This window comes from Macaca nemestrina, chromosome 15 (genome assembly GCF_043159975.1).
Source record: "Macaca nemestrina isolate mMacNem1 chromosome 15, mMacNem.hap1, whole genome shotgun sequence".
In the NCBI taxonomy this organism is placed as follows: domain Eukaryota; kingdom Metazoa; phylum Chordata; class Mammalia; order Primates; family Cercopithecidae; genus Macaca; species Macaca nemestrina.
In genome coordinates, this window is record NC_092139.1 from 111231551 (window position 1) to 111250249 (window position 18699).

The 18699-nt window shown below is 53.4% G+C and overlaps 1 protein-coding gene across 2 annotated transcripts in view; it reads left to right on the forward strand.

The window, feature by feature from the left end:
• The window catches only part of LOC105464320 (metallophosphoesterase domain containing 1), a 96291-nt gene extending 78350 nt beyond the window's left edge, over positions 1–17941 (forward strand). For both annotated transcript variants that reach the window (XM_011712108.2, XM_011712107.3), the window contains exons 5-7: positions 8804–8919; positions 12705–12818; positions 15567–17941. In XM_011712108.2, coding sequence (XP_011710410.2) covers positions 8804–8919; positions 12705–12818; positions 15567–15685 — 349 coding nt within the window. In that variant the 3' untranslated portion in view covers positions 15686–17941. The remainder of the gene's footprint in view (positions 1–8803; positions 8920–12704; positions 12819–15566) is intronic.
• Positions 17942–18699: the final 758 nt, after the last annotated feature.

The window sequence follows — 18699 nt, forward strand, 5'->3', positions numbered from 1 at the left end:
GTTTAATGATTGGCCACGAGGAGGTCATTTATATTGGCTAAGCGGGCTTAATTAGATGGGACTCGAAGGTTACCATAAGAGCACAAAAAAGCTGTTAAGGGGTTAACCTCTGAGAGATTACATTGTATTCAGCGCTCTGTTAAAGTTTGAATTAATTTTTCCCATGGGTTTGTTCACATTCTAATTTTCAACTAAATGAGACATCTGTTTCAGAAAAGGAAAATTTGCTCTGGTTGTCATGGCAACTATCATTCTGTAAGAAAATTATTCCAATGGTTACTTTAGAACAGAAAGACAGAAATTCAGGACATAAAGCCGCCTCCTATGGCTTAGTGGGAATTCGCATCCGTCCGCCTTCCTCTGGGGCTGTGATGTGACCCGGACAGTGGGGCTGGCATTGGGGCTCGTGGACCCTCAGGGTGGTGAGGTTGGGTCCAGGCACTGGGTTGCGTTGGCAACCAGTACAGTGGCTCTTGGGGCACCTCAGCATCGCATCTCAGGCATTCGTGAGTCTCAGACCATGGCGGCAGTGTGGGCAGTGAGGGGTGGGCTGGATCAGGGCTGACTGGGCCCCTGGAGCCCTTGTCTGCTCTGACCTCTGAAACACCAGGGGCCCCACAGGCTTGGGGCCTGCCGGTCACAGTGGTTGATCCCACCTGCCAGGTCTCACTGGACATGGAGAGGGTCATTTCATCCCCACACACAGCACGCAGGGAGGACCTCTGTGCACTTTGCCGTCAGGAGGCACCGCTCCTTTTGTCTCCTCTGCCCAGGGCAGAACCTGATGGTGGTTTCCATGAAGGCTGTACAGGAGGCCGGGGGCTGTCCAGGCCTCGTGTGAGGCTCAGAGACCTCTGGGAGTGAGGTCACCCTGAGGGGTCTACTCAGTCGTGCTCACCCACCTGCTCCTGCCTGCCTTTGAGAAGTCCCCCTTTCCCAGCCTGGGGATGGTGCTCACCAGCGAGCAGTCCGTCCTGGGAAGTGTCTCTTCTGGATGTCTTGGGCATGGGGCATGACTTGACTCCTCCTATCCCCCGACATCCTTTTTTTTTTTTTTTTTTTTTTTTTTTTTTTTTTTTTGAGATGGAGTCTTGCTCTGTCACCCGGGCTGGAGTGCAGTGGCATGATCTCGCTCACTACAACCTCCATCCCCTAGTTCAAGTGATTTTCCTGCCTCAGCCTCCTGAGTAGCTGGGATTACAAGTGTGCGCCACTATGCCCAGCTAATTTTTGTATTTTTAATAGAGACGGGGTTTCATCACATTGGCCAGGCTGGTCTCAAACTCCTGACCTCAGGTGATCCACCCGCCTCGGCCTTCCAAAGTGCTGAGGTTACAGGCGTGAGCCACCGTACCCGGCCCCTGTCCTCTGACATTCTAATAAAAACTGGAACATCACCTCTTCCCATTGATGGAGCTCCTGGGTATTTGGGAGGCATTTTCACAGTGGTGGTGCAGTCTCATCCTCCTAACTCCTCTCCTCCCTCCTTTCCTCCCGTGCATCAGGCAGTGGGACACAGAGGAGAACAAGAGGACTGGGGACAGAAGCATCATTAACCCCATCTTTACACAGGAGGAAACTGAGGCTGGAAGAGGTGCAGTGACCAGCCAGGGGCAGAACTGGGGTGTCCAATGCCCACTTCAGTGCCCTTTCTACCCAGTAGAGGAGAACGAGGCAGCCTCTGGCCCCTGGACCCAATGCTGTGGTGTCAGCTGTCCCCGTGTCCCCAGATCCTGCAGGCAAGGCTGGTCCTTCTGTGCATTTGGAGATGTTCTCATGGCCCCCAAGATGGGCAAGGGTGTGATGGGGAGGGAAAAAGGAACAAATTCCAGACCCGCTACCCTGTTGAGATCTGGTTCTTCATCCAGCTCTGCCTGGGCCTCCCTGTGTGACCCTGGGAAGTGGAGCAACCTCTCTGGGCATTGGGGTGGGGGAACAGGGCAGATTCCAGCTCCCCGAGATTTGAGGTCATGTGTTTCCAAGAAGCTGGCAGGAAACTGTCACCCCTAGAGGAAGGGTCCTTGGTGCTGGGTGAGGGGAGGTGGGACAGGCAGCGGCTGTACCAGGGGCCAGCTCCCAGGGGTGGGTGCTCAGGGCCTCTGATGTGTTTCCGAGTGTTTCCTTCAAATAACCGCCCCCTGCCGTGGCTCTTGGGAACCAACAGACGTGTTCTCTCCCTACTGATGAGGCTTCCTCCTGCCTTGTCAATATTTGATCAGATTTTTGAAAAATGGAGGCTGTGTTTGGAAGGCAGCACCCGAAATGTGTTGCTTCATTTTCTGTTGGCTGATGGGTCTGGGGCTCCGGGGAGGACCCTAAGTGGCTTCTAAGCTGCTGAGTCCTTCCCAGAAGCACCTTACCCACTCCCCCGACCTGCCTGGTGGGGCTCTGCATGTGTCTAGGACCACGGCATCAGAAAATTCCAGCTGTGAGCTCAGCAGGTTAGAACTGGGGCAGCCTTGGGAGCTGCCAGTGAGGCGCTGTCGGCTCTTCTCCACCAGGAACTGTGGCAGGAAAGCGTTTTACTCTGTGACTCAGTCCGTGTGGATGTGGGTGGCTATTTAAATAGAAATATATTCAACTGAAGTATCCCTTTCCTGGCTTGATGGACTCTCAAATCTTGGGGAGCTGATGTTTTCTATTCTTTTTTTAAAAAATATGCTGTTGCCATTCATCAAAATGCAATTTGAAAGACCCTGCTGTAGGCCAAAGGTTTTTCATTCAGGCTCCATGGGTGAGTCTCAGGAGGGCTCCATGATAATAATGGTGGTAGCAATAGTGGTGGTAGTGGTGGTATACGAGGTGATGGTGATTGTGGTCATATTGATAATGGTGGCGGATGATGGTGATGATGATGGTAATGGTGATGGTGGTGATGGGAGTGATGATGGTGATGTTGATGTTGATAATGGTGGTGGTGATGGAGATGATGGTGGTGATAGTGATAGAGTAGGCAGTGGTGGTGATGGAGGTTGTGATGATGGAGGTGGTGGTTATGGAGGTGGTGATGGTGGTGATGGAGGTGGTGGTGGTGGTGATGGAGGTGGTGATAAAGATGATGGTGGTGGTGATGGAGGTGGTGGTGGTGTTGGTGATTATGGAGGTGGTGGTGATGGTGGTGGTGGTGGTGGGGATGGAGGTGGTGGTGATGGTGATGGAGGTGGTGGTGATGGAAGTGTGATGGAGGTAGTGGTAATGATTGAGGTGGCGGTGGTGATGGTGGTAATGATGGAGGTGGTGGTAATGATTGAGGTGCTGGTGATGGAGATGGTGGTGGTAATGGTGAGAGTGGTGGTGATGGAGGTGGTGGTGGTGATGATGTTGGTGATGATGGAGGTGGTGGTGGTGGTGATGGAGGTGGTGGTGGTGATGATGGAGGTGGTGGAGGTGGTGGTGATGGAGGTGGTGGTGGTGATGGAAGTGGTGATGCAAGTGGAGGTGGTGCAGGTGGTGGTGATGGAGGTGGTGGTGGTGGTGATGTTGGTGGTGATGGAGGTGGTGGTGGTGAAGATGTTGGTGGTGATGGAGGTGATGTTGGTGGTGATGGAGGTGGTGGTGATGGAGGTGGTGGTGGTGATGATGTTGGTGATGATGGAGGTGGTGATGGAAGTGGTGCTGGGGGTGATTATAGGGATGATGGAGGTGATGGGGATGATGAACTTGCAATATGTTGAACACTTACTGTGAACCAGGCCCTGTTTTAGGTACTTTACATGGATTAACTGATTTAATAATTTCAACAGCTCTGTTGAGACATATAGTATTATCCCCACTTTACAGATGGGAAATTGGGGCATAGAAATTAAGTTCTTTGTTCAAGGTCACACAGGTGGTAAGAGGTGGACCATTGTAACCCAGGTCTAACTCCAAGATGCACTCGCAGTTGGGTGTAAAATTGTGTGTGTGCATGTTAGGGGGTGATACATATTTCTGCGGAGAGAACCTTGGCTTCCTGCAGGCCTGTGTGGATGTGACTGAGGAAGGCAGTGCCCCCTAATGGGATTAGTCACTGTCCTTGGTGCTGCCCACCCAGAGGCTGTTCCTCGGCCGCAGCTGCCTGGTTTCCTCAATTGGTGGGCGCTGCCTGTGGGTGGGGGTCCCTGGGAGAGCCCATACTGGGGGTGCAGGCAACTCTTCTGTGGCCTACCCCTCACACTTAATTTTTCCTCTCCCAGGCCTCAGGGCGGATCCCCAGGCACAGCCCAGAAAGCAGAACCAGTCTCATTTCCCAGGCCCCCACTTGTGCAAGGGGCTCTCCTGGACCCTGCTTATGGCTGGGTGTAGGCGACCCCCTTTTTTCTTCTCCCTCAAGAGCCAGGCAGGAGGGAGAGCCCTCTTCCTCAAGGTCCAGAGCTCGGCTGGTAGGGGACTGGGGAATTGGTGGTCTGGTGTGTTCTGCCTGCTTTTAGTACATTCCCCTGGGAGTTCTCGGGCTTCTCTTTCTAATGAGGGGGATTGGTGGCAGCTTTGGCGTTTTAGCTGCAATCCCAAGAGCAGGTAAAGTCCTGCTCAACATCCTGTTAACAATTTATTCATTATTTCAGTCCCCTCTCACCCACCACCATTCGTTAAACATAGATTTGCGTGTCTCCTGGGCTGGTGTCTGAAACAATGAAAAGGCCTTTGACCCCAAATAACCAGTGTGGTCACCCATCCTCCTCCGTCACAAGCCCGTGTCCCAGGAGATGCCTCTGCAGGCTTGAAGGCAGGGTGGGACAGTGGGGAGAGAACATCAGATATGGGTTTGAGAATGACTTCTCCACTGACCCACTGTGTGAACCTGGGCACCTTCCGTTCCCTCGCCAAACCTCCGTCTTCTAGTCCAGGACCTGCCAGCATAGGACTAAGTTGGGGTTTTCAAATGGTGTTCCATGGAACCCCCAGGGTTCCAAGGAGGTGCACTGGGCGCCTGCCAACAGGGTAGTATGTTGGGTTAACAGCCAGGGGTGTCAGTCACCCCACAGAACAGTGCATGACCCAGGGAGGGATTTAAGTGGCAGCCTTGGGCACAGAAGAGACAATGGCAAAACCCACCCCTCCCCCAGCCCCACTGACTCTCACAGCATGTGGTGGCGGGAGAGTGGTAGTGAGACACCCTGTCTGGGCCAGCACGCCAGGACCCAAGTCCTGTACCATCTCACCTCTGGGAGCCTCAGTGTCCTCATTTGTAAAAGGGGAATAATGCTAGTCCCTCTTTCACGGGGTTCTTTTAACAGCTGAGCCCATCCCAGCAATGTACGTACTCGGGGCCTGGCAGAGCAGTAGGTGCACAGGAAACGCTGGTGGCTGTTTTTATTTTCCAACTTCTGGTCCTCAATTTTCTCATCTACAAAACATGTAGGAGGAGACTTGTCTGGCCAACTGTGCTGCAGGGGTAAAGGTCGTCCCAGGGCAGCGGGCGGGGAGGTGATGTGGGGATGGCAACTGCATTAGTGTGTCGGGCTGTGTAACTGAGGATCAAACCCAGTGGCGTAAAACAACAGAAATTCACTCCCTCACGGTTCTGGAGGCCAGAAGCCTGGAGAGGCCACTGCAAGATTGGTTCCTTTTGGGAGGCTCTGAGGGAAAACTGTTCCGGGCCACTCTTCCAGCTGCTGCTTTATTTTGAGACAGGGTCTTGCTCTGTTGCCCAGGCTGGAGTGCAGTGGCACAATCTTAGCTCACTGCAGTCTTGACCTCCTGGGCTCAAGCAGTCCTTTCCCACCCCATCCTCTTGAGTAGCTGGGATTACAGGTGTGCACCACCATGACCGACCAACTCTTAAAAAATATTTTTTATAGAGACAGTGTCTTACTGTGTTGCCCAGGCTGGTCTTGCACTCGAGGGCTCAAGCAGTCCTCCTGCCTCAGCCTCCCAAAGCACTGGGTTTACAGGCGTGAGCCACCATGCTTGGCCACACTCTCATGGTTTCTGATGGTTGCTGGTGATCCTGGTCATTCTTTGGCTTGTGGAAGTGTCACTTCAGTCTCTACCTCCATTGTCACCTGGTGTTCTTCCCTCTGCCGGTGTCTCTATGTTACCACATGGCCCTCTTTTAAGGGCCTCTTTTTAAGCCCTCACTCCCTCAGAAACCCGGGGTCCCCGCTCCCTCATCCCCACCCAGCCCAACATCCCCACAGCCTGTGAACCACCTCCCATCTCTCCTCTCTGCCCCCATCCCACCACCCAATCCACACTGAGGTCATCCCTCATCTGCATACCGCCTCCCCCACCCCCACTGTCCCATCATTGGATGTAAGACCTACATGAATCCAGTATGACCCCATCTTAGCTTGATTTCATCTACAAAGAACCTCTTTCTAAATAAGGTCATATTCACAGGTCCTGGGGGTTGGCAGCATGTCTTTTTGGGGGACACAATTTGATTCACAGCAGTGGTGGTGGTGGTGGTGGTGATGGTGATGGTGGCTGTCTTAGACCATTTGGGCTGCTACAAGAAAATGTCATAGACTGGGTGGTTTCTAAACAACAGAAGTGTGTTTCTCATAGTCTGGAGGCTAGAATTCCAAGATCAAGGTACTAGCAGACTCCATATCTGGTGAGGACCCACTTCCTGGTTCATAGATGGCACCTCCTTGCTGTTTCCTTACATAGTGGAAGGAGTAAGGGATCTCTCATGCCTCTCCTTATAAGGGCACTGATCCCATTTGAGAGGGCTCCATTCTCATGATCTCATCACCTCCCAGAGGCCCCACCTCCTAGTACTAGCACCTTGGGGATTAGATTTCAAAATATTAATTTTGGGGGGATGCAAACATTTAGATCATAGCAATGGTTGAGGTAGTGGTGGTGGTAGGAGGTGGTGGTGGTGGTGATGGAGGTGCTGGTGGTGGTAGTGGAAGCACTGGTGATGATGGAGGTAGTGGTGATGGTGATGGTGCTGATGGTGGTGGTGACAGGTGTGATGGAGGTGGTGGTGATGGAAGTGGTGATGCAAGTGGAGGTGGTGGTGGTGGTGGTGATGGAGGTGGTAGTGGTGATGGAGGTAGTGATGGAGGTGGTGGTGGTGGTGGTGGTAGTGGTCGTGGTGATGGAGGTGGTGATAGAGCTGGTGGTGGTAGTGATGGAGTTGGTGGTGGTGGAGGAGGAGGTACTAGTAATGGAGGTGGTGATGGAGGTGGTGGTGATGGTGGAGGTGGTGGTAGTGGAGGTGGTAGAGGTAGTGGTGTTGGTGGTGATGGAGGTGGTGGTGGTGGTGGAGGTAGTGGTGGTGGAGGTGGAAGTGCTGGTGATGGTGCAAGTGGTGGTGGTGGTGATGGAGATGGTGGTGGTGGAGGAGGAGGTACTAGTAATGGAGGTGGTGATGGAGGTGGTGGTGATGGTGGAGGTGGTGGTGGAGGTGGTGGTAGTGGAGGTGGTAGAGGTAGTGGTGGTGGTGGTGATGGAGGTGGTGGTGGTGGTGGAGGTAGTGGTGGTGGAGGTGGAAGTGCTGGTGATGGTGCAAGTGGTGGTGGTGGTGATGGAGATGGTGGTGGTGGAGGCAGTGGTGGTGGAGGTGGTGGTAGTGGAAGTGGTGGTAGTGGAGGTGGTGGTGGAAGTGCTGGTGATGGTAGAGGTAGTGGTGATGGAGGTGATGGTGGTAGAGGTAGTGGTGGTGATGGAGGTAGTGGTGGAGGTGGTGATGCTGGCTACTTCATCGACATAAAGGGCCTATTGTGATATCATCTATGGGTGAAACCTGAGGGATGATTCTGATGCTTTTGTTGCAAATGACTGAAAACCCAGTTCAAATGGCTTTGTGTTGGCCCATATAATTGGGAAGTGCTGAGGTAGGGTGGCTGTCTGGTCCAGTTTGATCCAGCTGTGTCTTGGGTAGCTAGCAGCTGCTGACAGCTCCCAAGGCTAGAAGCTCACTGTTTATACACAGGGATGACAGTATCCACTTTTCTTCTCCTTGAAAGAATCTGAGACTCCCTGTAACTGGAAGAATCTAGGTGATGTGTTCACCATTGAACTGACTAGGAGGAATATCTGGCACTGATGGGTCCAGGTCTTGGCTGCGGAGCAGGCTACCAGGCTGGTATTGCATTTAATGGTCTAGGTCCACCTGGCCCCACCCTCCCAGCTGGGGGTGGGTCAACTCTACCTGGACTCCCTGGCCAGAGCTTCCAGTATAAGCAAGAATGAGCAGCCCACACCTGGAATCTGCTCTTTTTTGATTGGGGGTCCACACACTCTGCCTGGGGGAGGGAGATTGGAGGGGCTTCTTCCTGGGGGTGGGGGTGGGGGTAGTGGAGAATGGAGAATGTTCCCTGTGGGTTTTCTTGGGAAGGCTTGGAGCAGGAAAGGTTTTAGGAAGAAGCTGATACACACACACACACACACGCGCGTGCGCGCACATACATATACATATATATACACACACACACATACACCCATATATGCATTTAAAAATAATTTTTTAGAGACAGCGTCTTACTGTGTTGCCCAGGCTGGTCTTGCATGTATATGTATATATATGTATGTATGTGTATATGTGTGTGTGTGTGCCTGTGTGTGTGTGTGTGTGTGTATGTATGTATTTAGCTTTCTTTTTTTTTGGTTATGTAAATAATACTTATGGAAAAACAGAAACTACAGGTAAGCAGAAGGAGACAGGAGAGAGAATTGCCCGGGGATCCACAGTCCGCCAGTGGGTCAGAGTCCTGGTGAGTCCCTGCCTTCCCTGGGTGGAGACCTTCCCTGACTTTCCAGGTAGCAAGTTGGTCCTGAAGACCACCTGGCCTGCGGGGAGTTCCGCCTTCTGTGTGACCGCCCCGTACCTTCACCCGCCCTCCCTCAACCACCTGCACTTCTTCTGCAGGCAGCCCTGGTTCTACGGCTGGGGCTTCAACCTCCCGCGAGGCCAAGCCCTGCTGGAGAAATGGAACCTCATTCCCGAAGGCGTAGACATCCTGATAACCCATGGACCGCCACTAGGTAAGGCTCTGCTGGCCTGGCCCTCCAGCTCGCCCACCTGGGCTGGTGGGTGGGCTCTGGGATGGGGGGCTGGCTGGGCCTGGCCTGTGTAGGGGAGCCCTGGAGGGGCTCTGAGTTCCACTTGCTGGGGCACTGAGGACACGTCACCCCATAGTCCCTCTTATTTCCTGAGTGCCCACTGAGAGCTGGAGGCTTGACTTGTTACCTTGTGGGCTCCTCACAACAGCACGGGAGGCCAGAGTCACCCGTCCATTTGACATGCAGGACTCTGGAGCTTTGGCTCATGCCCCTGCAGACCCCAGTCCTGGGTGCTGAAAATCACCAGAGCCCTGCACAGGGCTTCGTCCGGGCAGCCCTCACTCCCTCAGAAACCTGGGGTCCCCGCTCCCTCACCCAGCCCAACGTCCCCATGGCCTGGGAACCACCTCCCATCTCTCCTTTCTGCCCCCACCCCATGACCCAATCCACACTGAGGTCATTCCTCATCCGCATATCACCTCCCCCACCCCTGCTGTCCCATCTGGGGGCTTTCTCAGTTCCCTTCCTTTCCTCATTCCCACAGCCTGGCCATCACCACATGCCTCCCATTCTGCCTCCAAACTGCCTCCCACTCCCCCTTCTCTCCATACTGCTGACCCCGCCTCAGTTCAGGACAATGTCTTCTCTCTGTCTCCCATGGTCATGGTGGAGGTGGTGGTGATGGAGGTAGTGGCGATGGAGGTGGTGATGGTGGAGATGGTGGCGGTGGAGGTGGTGATGGTGGTAGAGGTGATGAAGGTAGTGGTGATGAAGGTGATGGTGGTGATGGAGGTGATGGTGGGAGGTGGAGGTGGTGGTGGTGATGGGAGGTAGTGATGGTGATGGAGGTGGTGGCAGTGGGGATGGGTGGTGGTGGTGGTGGTGATGGAGGTGGTGGTGATGGTGGGTGGTTGGGGTGATGGGGAGGTGGAGGTGGTGGTGGTGGTGGGAGGTAGTGATGGTGATGGAGGTGGTGGCAGTGGGGATGGGGTGGTGGTGGTGATGGAGGTGTTGCTGGTGGTGATGGAGGTGGTGGTGATGGTGGGAGGTGGAGGTGGTGGTGGTGGGAGGTGATGATGGTGATGGTGGTAGTGGTGGTGATGGGGGTGGTGATGGTTGTGGAGGTGGTGGTGATGGAGGTGGTGATGGAGGTGGTGGTGGTGGTGATGGAGGTGGTGGTGGTGGTGATGGAGGTGGTGATGAGGTGGTGATGGAGGTGGTGGTGGTGGTGGTGATGAGGGTGGTGGTGGTGATGGAGGTGGTGGTGGTGCTGATGGAGGTGGTGATGAAGGTGGTGATGCTGGTGGTGGTGGTGGTGATGGGGGTGGTGGTGGTGATGGTGGTGGTGGAGGTGGTGGTGGTGATGAAGGAGGTGGTGGTGATGTTGGTGGTGGAGGTGATGATGGTGATGGAGGTGGTGGTGGTGATAGTGGTGGTGGAGGTGGTGGTGGTGATGGAGGTGGTAGTGGTGGTGAAGGAGGTGGTGGTGGTGATGGGGGGTGGTGGTGGTGATGGTAATGGAGGTGGTGCTGGTGGTGATGGGGGTGGTGGTGGTGGTGACGGAGGTAGTGGTGGAGGTGGTGGTGGAGGTGGTGATGGAGTTGGTAATGGAAGTGGTGGAGGTGAAGCTCTTGTCCCTTCCAGTCCACTCACTTTACATCGGCAGGAGGGAGTTCTCTGTATCCTTATGTATGCCATGCCATCCCTCTGTGGCCCTCTGTGGCTCCTTCAGGCCGCTGAATGAAGTTCAATCTCCCAGCAGTTCGGCCCATATCAGTGTCTTGCTCCCACCACCACCTCCAGAAACCCACCATCACTCCCTCAGTGCTTGGGACCAGCCCCTGTGCTGGGCGACACTGGTCCAGGGTAACCCCTTCAGTGTGTGCCTGGGTTGAGGGGGCCCCCAGGCTGCAGGGTGGAGGGTTTAGGAACAGCCAAGCCCCGTGGGACACATTCAGGGGTGAGGGAAGCTTGAGGAGTCAGGAGAGATGACTGCTGTTAGGCTGCCTGGGGAGCTTGCACAAGCTGTGATCCCAGAATTGGGTCTGGGGAGGTAGAGAAGGGGAGGGAAGGGTGTCCCCGGCAGAAGCCATGGGGGAGGCTGTGGGGTGAGGCACAGGACAGCTTGAGTGTCACTGGCTCACACACCAGTTCAGGAAGAAACTCCTGATACCACTTTGTGCCCCGACCCAGCCAGTGCCCCACGGCCCCTCTGCCTCCTCACAAAGTCCAGGAAAGGAAGGTTTTGTCAGCCTCACCCTCACAGGTGGAAGCGGAGGACTGGGCCCTGGTGTGATTTAAGCAGCACAGTGAGGTTGTAGCTGGGTTTGTATCACCCCCACCGGAAGCCACCTGAGCCTTGGGACGGTTCTGGTCAACATTCAGTGTCATCGGTCACTGACAGGCTCAGCAGCAAAAGTGTCTTGTTCTCTTCCTTCTCTTTTCGTTCCCTTGCTCCCCTTCTCCCTCCTTTCCCTATCTCCTTTTTTTCCTCCTTTTCCTTCTCTCCTCTTCCTTCTGTCTCTCCCTCTCTCCTTTCCATTCATCCATCTCTCCAAACATGGTGTTTGGCTTCCTGCTCTCTGGACGCCCCACCCAGGCCCTTCACACACCTCCCGGCTCCTGTCTCAGGGCTGCCCGTGTGCCAGGCGCTCCAGCTGGTGCTGCCCTTGCATTGTCTCCAGACTGTGCGCACCAGGGCACCGAGGTGCTGGAGACCCTCCCCACAACACACACTCCAGAATTGAGGAAGGGTCTGGCCTCATGCATGGTGGGATCCCAGTGCCCGGCCCAAGCACTCTGTTGGATAATATGGAGGTACAGAGAGGTTAAGTGACTTGTCCAAGGTCACACAGCCAGTAGGCAGCAGAGCCTGGGACTTCACCCCAGTGTCTGCCCCCAGCCTGTGTCCAGCGCATTCCCCGCCTCTTTTCTCTGCTTTCCCCTACTTCTCCTCCTCCTCCTCCTCCCTCATCTTTGCCTCTGTCTCCGTCTGTGTCTTCTCTTGACGCCTGTTGCCGCTCACTTGGGCCTTTGAGTGGAAGCTCCCCTGTTCCCTTTCTGGCAGTTGCGGAAACCTGTTCTGCTCCCCCAGACAGAGAGAGGCCGCCGCGAACCCGAACTGTTCGCTTGGAGTAATCAGTTATTCTCCGTTTGTGTAGCCATGTGAGGATAATAAGCAGCCACCATCTGGGCGGCTCCAGGAGGCTGGCAGCGGGGGCAGGCGCAGGCGCAGCCACGTGAGCGATGCTGCACCCACGGAGGAAGTTTCTGCTCATGAGTCTGTGCTTTTTAGGAAGTTTCTGACATGGAAATCTCACTCCTGGGCTGTGTGTCAGGATGCCCCGCTCTGCCACTGACCACCAGGGTGCCCGCCCTTGGGACTCACCCGTCCCTCTCTGGCCTCCGTTTGCTGATCTCTGCAGTGGGCAGATGCCACCCTCGAGGCCACTTGAGCACAGATGGTTGGGGGAGGGGGGCGCTAGCAGCTACTGAGTACCCCGCCCCAAGTGCCTGGCCCACACTAAGCTCTTTCAAGGAGGCCCTCAGTGCAGCCCTATGGACGAGGAGGCTGAGGCTGCAAGGTTTCCATCCCTGAAGGCTGAGGCAGAGCAGGGTTCTGGGGAGCTTGCTCGGGGAGAATAGTGCAAAGCCATAGTCCAGGAGCCCCATGCCTCTTCCAGGCTGCAGAAGCTGCTGCCGGGCATGGGGCAGTGAGGGGCTGGGACAGACCCCGTCATGACCTCCTGTTGTCTCCCCCACACCAGGCTTCCTGGACTGGGTCCCCAAGAAGATGCAGCGGGTGGGCTGCGTGGAGCTGCTGAACACGGTGCAGAGGCGCGTCCAGCCGCGGCTACACGTCTTTGGCCACATCCACGAAGGTCAGTACGTGGTGGAGATGGGGACCTCACGGGCTAGGGGCTCCTAATGGACCCTCCAGCGGGGCCTCCCCTCCGTTCAGCCAGAAGGGAAGTAAATAGCCCATTCCTGCTGTTCGCTTTGTAACTGCTAACTGCCATATACACCCTGGCTGTCAATGAGCTATTGCTAAATGTTTAATAATAGGAAGATGATCACAAAATCCTGCATGACTTAGGGGGTAAATTTTGCTTCCGGGGAGCCCTGCAACTCTGCTGTGCCTCCAGCCTGGGAAGTCGTCGGGAGGGGGGCAGGGGTTTTCAGAGGAGGGGGTGTTGGGGCCACGACATGGAGGATGAATTATATTTGGTGAGCACACTATGAATCCCTTAAAACTGGTGGCTCTGTCTTGTTGCTTCTGTCCCCTGGGCCTGGCATACAATAGGTGCTTAATAAGTGTGGAGGGACTACGTGTGATGGTGAGGGTGATGTCAGCTCCAGGTCTATCATCCACACGGCCACGCCCTGGCCTGTTGCTGTGTGCAGGTGTTCCCTAGTAGACCTCAGCCATCCTCACCTGAGCCTCATTTCACCAGTTTGGCACAGATGCCTCTTTTTGTTCCTTTTGGATATTTATCCCACCTGCCTGAGGCCTCTCTGTCACATCCCTGCCAGGAAGCATATTGGCTGCTGTGGGATGTCTGGACTCATGTGGTTTCCCCCAGAGGCATCTCCCGGCCTCCTGAACCTCTGTCTGGTTGGACCAGGGACCTCAGGCGTCCACATTGTCTAGTCCACATCAGATCGTTTTTCAGTTCAAAAGCAAGCAAGCCTCAAACCATTCATTCCCTGAGGGCCTCTGCAGCTCATTTTCAAGGGGCAGGAGTGAGCAGACCTCGCCTGGCCTGGGAGTAGCTCCTGGAGGAGCCCTGGGCACAGACGAGTCATCAAAGCCAGATGTGAGAGGTCCTGGGAGAGATGGGCAGCTCATGTGCTGTGGGATAATAATAATGGCTGTCATTTTCTGCGGCCCTACTATGGGCATGTAGCTCCATCAGATCCAAATTTGCCTGTGACCCAAACCACACCCCCACACAATTGGACAGGCACAGTTGGACTCCAAAGAATAGGTCCTCACCTACCCCTCACCACTCCCTTCCTCCCCCAGCACCACACAGGGAAGGGAAATGTTCCTTCTATCTTGGAGATGACCTGAGCTGAAGGATGAGGGGGATTCTAACAAATAAAGATGGTAGGAAGAGGGTATGGTGGAGGCAGAGAAAGTACATGACAATGATGATAATGATAGAGATGATGGTGAGAGGATGGTAGTGATAGTAGCAATGATGATGATGGTGGTGGCAATAATGACAGATGATGACCATGATCACAGTGGTGTTGGTAGTGATAATGGTGATAGTAATCATGTCAATGATGATGATGATACTGATGATGATGGTGATAGTGGTGATAATGGTGATGATAATGATAAATACAGTGGTGGTGATGATGATGACAATGGTGATGATGATGGTGATTGTGGTGATGGTGATGGTGCTTATACAATAATGAGGGTGATAATAATGACAGTGGTGTTGGTGGTGATGATCATGATGGCATCAATGATGACATCATCAATACTGATGATGATGATAATGATGATGGTGGTATGGTGGTGATAATGGCGATGAAATGATAAGGGTAGTGATCATGGTGGCATTGGTGATGACAACATTCTTGGTGATGGTGGTAGTGATGATGATGTTGATGGTGATAGTGACGATGATGGCATTGGTGATGATGATGGTGATGGTGGTGGTATGTTGGTGATGTTGATGGCACTAGGGATGGTGGTGATGATGGTGGCAGTGATAATGGTGATGTCAATAATGATAAGAACAGTGATGATGATAGCATTGGTGATAATGATGGTGATGGTGGTGGTGATAATGATGATGATAATGATAGGAGCGGTGGTGATGATGTTGATTGTGATAGTGATGATGATGGCATTGGTTATGATGATGTTGATGGTGGTGGTGATGGGTATGATGGCGGTGGTGATTGTAGTGATGATGGCATTAGTGAAGAAGATGATGGTGGTGGTGATGATAAGGGTGGTTATGATGATGTTGATGGTGATATGATGATGGCATTTTTGATGATGTTGGTGATGGCGGTGGTGGTGGTGATAATGGTGATGATAAGGATAGTGCTGATGATGTTCATGGTGATAGTGATGATGATGGCACTAGTGATGATGATGATGGTGACGGTAATGGTAGTGGTGGTAATGGTGAAGATGATGATAAGGGCATTGGTGATGATGTTGATCATGATAGTGATGATGATGGCCTTAGTGATGATGATTATGGTAGTGGTGGTGAAAATAGTGATGATCACGATAAGCGTGGTGGTGATGATGATGTTGATGGTGATGATGGTGATGCAGTGGTGGTGGTGATGGTGATGAGGATGGTGGTGAAGGTGATGTCGATGATGATGACTCACTGTGTGCTTCTCATGTGCCAGGCACTGGGCCGAGCACAGTACATAGATAATTTTCTCATATAATCCTCACAGCAAGCTTGGAAGTGGCATGTATCATTATCATCTCCATTTTACAGATGAAGGGATTGACCTTGAGAGTTTACTAGCTTGCCCCAAAGACATTCAGCCCATGGGGGCTGAGTGTCCTATGACTGCCACATCCACCTGACCATCCTCACTGCTCTGGCTGCTGACCTGATGGGCGTGTGCTTACTTTCCAGGGTATGGTGTCATGGCAGATGGGACGACCACCTATGTGAATGCGTCCGTATGCACTGTGAACTACCAGCCCGTGAACCCGCCCATAGTCATCGACCTCCCCACACCCCGGAACTCCTGACTGATCCCCACTGCCCCAGTCCTGCCCATTTGTGCCAGCTCCATAGGCCTGGTCCGGCCACCGTTCCTTCCATACTGAGTTGCCTGGACGACCCACTTGGCTGCGGGGACTGGCCTAGCAGGTGGGTCAGGGCCTTGAAACAACTCTTCAGCCTTCTGTCACCTGGAGTTGGGACCCTGCGCATCCCCATCAGGGGTTCTGTGCTCATTTACTTTTTCTGCGTGTACATCCTGCGTGTACCTCGTTAAAGGACCTACTAAGCTCATGGCCCTGTCATGTTTGGGAAATGACTGAATCTTCATTCTTCTCCCTTGGACGCCCTCCTGGTTTGGGAAGCTGCTGCTCTTCAATGGGTTTTGGAAGTTATACAAAATCTCCCTTTAACCACGGGTCTGTGTGGTGGCATGCCCCTGTGTTAGGGGTGGGTGGGAGGATTCGTGGGCTGCACACAGACAGTCCTTGCTCTCCTCCCAAGTGAGGGAGGAGACAGGCCCAAGAAGGAGGTCCTCCGAAGGAGCATTTAGGGACATCTCAGGAATTCAGACCACACCTGGCCAGGCCCACAGCAGTTTGCCTGGCATTATTCCCCTCTTCTTCTTCCTGTAGGCATTTTTGTTGACGTGAACAATGGCCTGAGTGTTCTAGGCATTCACTCGGCGCCTAGATGATGGGGGCTGCTTCTGCAGAATGAGCCGCTGGCGTGCGTGCCCAGGACCAGCTAGAGGGTTCCCAGTCATGGGGGGATGACCCTTGGTCCCACGGGGAACACGCTGCTCTGCAGAACTCGGTAGCCTGGATGGAGGGTCTGCAGGCTTAGGCTGCAGCAGGCCTACCATGGGTGTGAACCCATGTCCAGGCACACACTGACACACATGTACGCACGCACCCCTCTTAACTGAACCAAGCGGGTCCTGTGTTTCTCTTTGCTGCCCTGCAGTGAGGTTTTGTTCCTTGGTGTGGCTTCCCTTGCACCGTTAGGATTCTGTCTGGCATGCCTGCAGCTGAGGAAGCTAAAAGGGCTCAAAATCCTCATCCCAGGACCAGCCAGCCCCGTGAACGGGAGGGTGGCACAGGGACAGAGCAGGCCTCAGGCTTCAGCAGCCCCACTTTGGACAGCTTCTTTTTCTTCTTTGAATTAGGACTGGAGGGAGTGGGGGCAGGATGGTGGTGGGAACTGGTAGGGCTTAGATGAGGGGCAGGCAGTTAGGCAGAAATGGCAAGTTCAGGGTCAGATTCTGTCTTTATTTAATATTTTGTTCATCATGGACTTTTTTGCATTGATTTTTATTTTTAACATTGCGTTAAAGTAGTATTATTTGTCCTGATTGGTGATTTTTTTTGCACCCCCTTTACGTTGTTCCTCTGAGAGGAGGGTGCCACTCCCTCACCCAGGTCCCAGCCCTGGAAACCAGCCTACCGTGAGCCCCTTTGCAGATATAGTCTCATTTCATCCTCAGATGGTCCTTCAAGGTAGGTACTTTATTCCCCATTTTAAAGATGAGACGATTGAGGCCAGAGGGGTGTGGCAACTTGCCTGGGGGCTCACAGCACAAAAGGAGCAGAGGCAGGATCTGACCCTTGTTCTCTGACCTCACTGCCCTCACTTTGCCATGACCTGAAGTTATGTCCCTACAAAGCAATGCATGGTCCAAGGCTCTTTTGATTGTAATTTTGTTTTTAAGGGTCCTGTTCTAAACTGGTCTGAGCTCTGAGGAGTCCTGAACCCTAGGTGCAGCATCCTAGCATGCTGGGAGTCCTTTTCTGCCCACGCTGAGCTGGGCTTCTCGAGGGCTGGGGCTGCTGTCCCTGGAAGCCTGGCAGCAGCACTGTGTCTGATTGGCTGAAGCTGAGCGCCGTGGGGTGTAGGGCTCCAGGAATCCCATTTGGCTGAAGGGGTTCCTGTAGCCGGGGATGTTTACGAGGTCTCTCTGATGCCCCAGGCGCGGGACATGTGTGCGGTGGAGAAAAGCAAGCCCTTTCAGTGCCAGCTCCACTCAATTTCTGTGTGGACCAAGAACTATAAACTTAAAAAAATTTTTTTCCTAAGGTATCTTCAGAATATGGTGTATTTTTATGTGGAAAAGAAAAGTTATGAAGGCAGCTGTTACTTTAAGAGAAAATTCATTAAAAGTCCTCGAGATATGAAGATGACGGCGTGCTTCTCAATCATTTTGGCATAACTTGATTGTGGCTGTAATTTTTTTTTTTTTTTTTTGGTCAAGCATGTCAGACAATAAAGTCTTTGTAAAAAGAGAAGTCCGCGCAGCGTCTCTTCCTTCCATATCTCTGGGTGTTGCCTGGGACACGTGGGGGCAGCGTGGTGTTCTCTTGCAGAATGCTGAGGCCTGGACAGAGCTTGGAGTCCGAAGACCTCCTGTGTGGCAGTGGTCGGTGTCCCTCTGCTTGCTTTAGCCTCCCCTGGGGCGGGGGGATCCCAGATGTGGTGGTGTGGGCAGTTCTGGGTCCTCTTGTGTTCAAATGCTTGGCTGCCTGGTCTCCCAAAATAGAACGCCTCCAGAGGCCTTAGTGCTGGACTCTTCTGGAAGTGGCATGTTCAGCCCAGCCCCTGTGAAACGCAGGGTCCAGACATTGCCCCGGAGAAACACTCTTAGGTACAATGAGCCTAGTCTCAAAGTCCCCAAGCTGCAAAAATTCTGCCATTTTTATCCATCTGTCCATCCATCCCTCTATATATCATCTACCCCTCCTTCCACCATCCCCCATCCATCCATTCCCCATCCCTCCATCTATCCATCCCCCATCTATCCATCCATCCATCCATCCCCCATCCCTCCATCCCTCATCTGTCCATCTATCCATTCCTCCATCTAGCCATCTCCCATCCATCTATCCATCCATCCCCTATCCATCAATCCATCCATCCCCATCTATCCATCCATCCTCCATCCATCAATCCATCCATCCCCATCTATCCATCCATCCATCCATCCCCATCTATCCATCCATCCCCCATCCATCTATCCATCCCTCCCTCCATCTATCCATCCCTCCAT